Raw genomic sequence first — 2,055 nt, 5'->3', positions numbered from 1 at the left:
CAAGATTTGAAAGAAAACATGAAGGAAGCGCGCCAGTAACTAGCCCGATAGGAAGGGGATTTAAAGTGCAAGGATAACGATCGGATTGTGAAGCCGGATTGATCGTATCTTGACCCCCCGCAACGGTCGGCCAGTTTCCTTCTTCTTCTTCTGGCGCATAGATGTCATGTTGTCTGGCGTCGTCAGACGGGGAATGGATGCATAAAATGTACCATCATTAGTATCGCTTCTTGGGCCCGACTTTGGCCACATTGTGCATGTGTGGGGTCTGGGTGGTGGCAGATACCCAGGGAATGGTTTCTCCTTTTCCGGTTCCAAGTTTGTGTGCTCAAAGTAAAGCGTAACAACCCTCCGGAATGGCAGCTGGTCGCTGTTGGTGGCGGTTGTGCTGGAAGCACTTGAAAGCAGCACCACTCTCATCTGCACACGGAAACTCCTCGGGAGACTCCGTTCTTTTGACGGGGAAAAAAGCTCCGTTCGTCGTCGCAGTGGCAGATAATTGAAAAGATTGTTAGAGAAAAAATCTGAACCTGAAATACAAAATATCAAGTGTCCAATTAGGGAATCGTGTAGCGAACGCATCCTGTGCCCGGACGTCCGGATCGATAGACACCAGTCGATGCGGGATGTCACCGCATGCGAGAGTGACTGGTTTTGAATTACGGTCGAAGCGGACCGTTCGCGTTGGGATTGTCCCCCCGAAAGTCGAAAGTCCTTTGACCGTTTGCGTTAAAATTATGTGCATTATTTGCAGCTGAGTTCCTGTCATCGCAGCGCCGAACCGACGAGGCATTCCCGTACCGGGTGAAGGCGGCCGAACTGGCCCCGGAAGACTACGCGCTTGTGGTGGCCGCAGCATCGAGCCTCCGATTGCACGACCGCAAACCGGAAGCCGAACGATGGTACCGTCAGGTGAGCCAACCGAACCACAACCACCGAGCAGGCTTCCCTCGGATACTAATCTCTCTTTTTACCCCTCTCTCTCTCTCTCTCTCACTCTGGCTTTTGCGGTAGGCTGTGAAATTAAGACCACAGGAAGCCCGGGCTCACACCAACCTGGGAGCAATTCTGCATCTGCTGGGGCGCACACAGGAAGCGGCCAGCAGCTACCGGGAGGCGTTACGTCTCCAGCCGGACGATTTGACCACGCTGTCGAATCTGGCCAAGCTCGGTGTTCCGGCAATCTCCTGAAGGCCCTTGAAACCACCTCCAAGCCCCGGTCGGAAGAGGCCCGGAAGTTGATCGAAAGGAAACCCATGCACGAATTCGGAAGCTTCAAGTTGCTGCTGGAATTGATACTTCAGACCAATGGCGGCAAAATGATGACGATGAGGAAGCTTGTTTACTGTAAATACTACGGGCGAGCCGATAGGGACAGAGAGAAAGAGAGAGAGAAAGAGAGAGAGAGAACCAATGGAACAACCAGAAGTAGGCTAGCTAGAGAACAAACGTTGATTAGTTGCAAAGAATTCTACGACAATGAAAGGCAGCGAATAGGCGATGGGATAGGGCAAATTGTGTTGACATTGAGTTAAAGTTATGATGAAGGGATGGAAAGCCACCACCAGCCTGTTGAGGGGACAATCGAGGGGGCCGTTGATTTTGTTTAAAACTGGACCCGCGGCGACGGCGGCACGGTGTGCGAATGTGTAAGAAAAGATATAAATACAGTTACTCCTTCTTGGCCAAGCTAGTAAAATCAATATATTGTACATAGAAGATTAGCAAAAATAAAAAGCAAACCGAAACACTGTACATACGGACAAGAGTATGATGCGAAACGAAACGAAGGACGAACCGGACAAATGTGAATAGACCCAACAAAAACGGAAGTAAACAGCGATCAGCAAACAGGGCAAACAACCGTAGGAAAACATAATCGAAAACTAACCAACAATTAGCAACAACTATCAACCAAAAAAAGTCACAAACAAAGACACACAGGCAAGCAGTCAATCTAAAAAATACGTGCACATACTCAGAGATACTGATAGCAACTAATAGAGCGAAGAGGGAAACGGAAGGTACTTCATCTCAGTTAAAAATCATCGCAAA

The 2,055-nt window shown here is 49.2% G+C and overlaps 1 protein-coding gene across 1 annotated transcript in view; it reads left to right on the top strand.

Moving 5' to 3' along the window:
- The window catches only part of LOC131208003 (protein O-mannosyl-transferase TMTC2), a 109,081-nt gene extending 107,814 nt beyond the window's left edge, over positions 1-1,267 (top strand). Inside the window, exons 9-10 of the mRNA XM_058200646.1 lie at positions 755-912; positions 1,015-1,267. Of these exons, the coding sequence (XP_058056629.1) occupies positions 755-912; positions 1,015-1,191 (335 nt within the window). The 3' untranslated portion in view covers positions 1,192-1,267. The remainder of the gene's footprint in view (positions 1-754; positions 913-1,014) is intronic.
- The last annotated feature ends 788 nt before the right edge of the window (positions 1,268-2,055 follow it).

Source organism: Anopheles bellator, chromosome 2 (assembly GCF_943735745.2).
Source record: "Anopheles bellator chromosome 2, idAnoBellAS_SP24_06.2, whole genome shotgun sequence".
NCBI lineage: Eukaryota > Metazoa > Arthropoda > Insecta > Diptera > Culicidae > Anopheles > Anopheles bellator.
The sequence above is the reverse complement of the archived record's forward strand: the minus strand, read 5'-3'. Positions and strand labels throughout refer to the sequence as shown.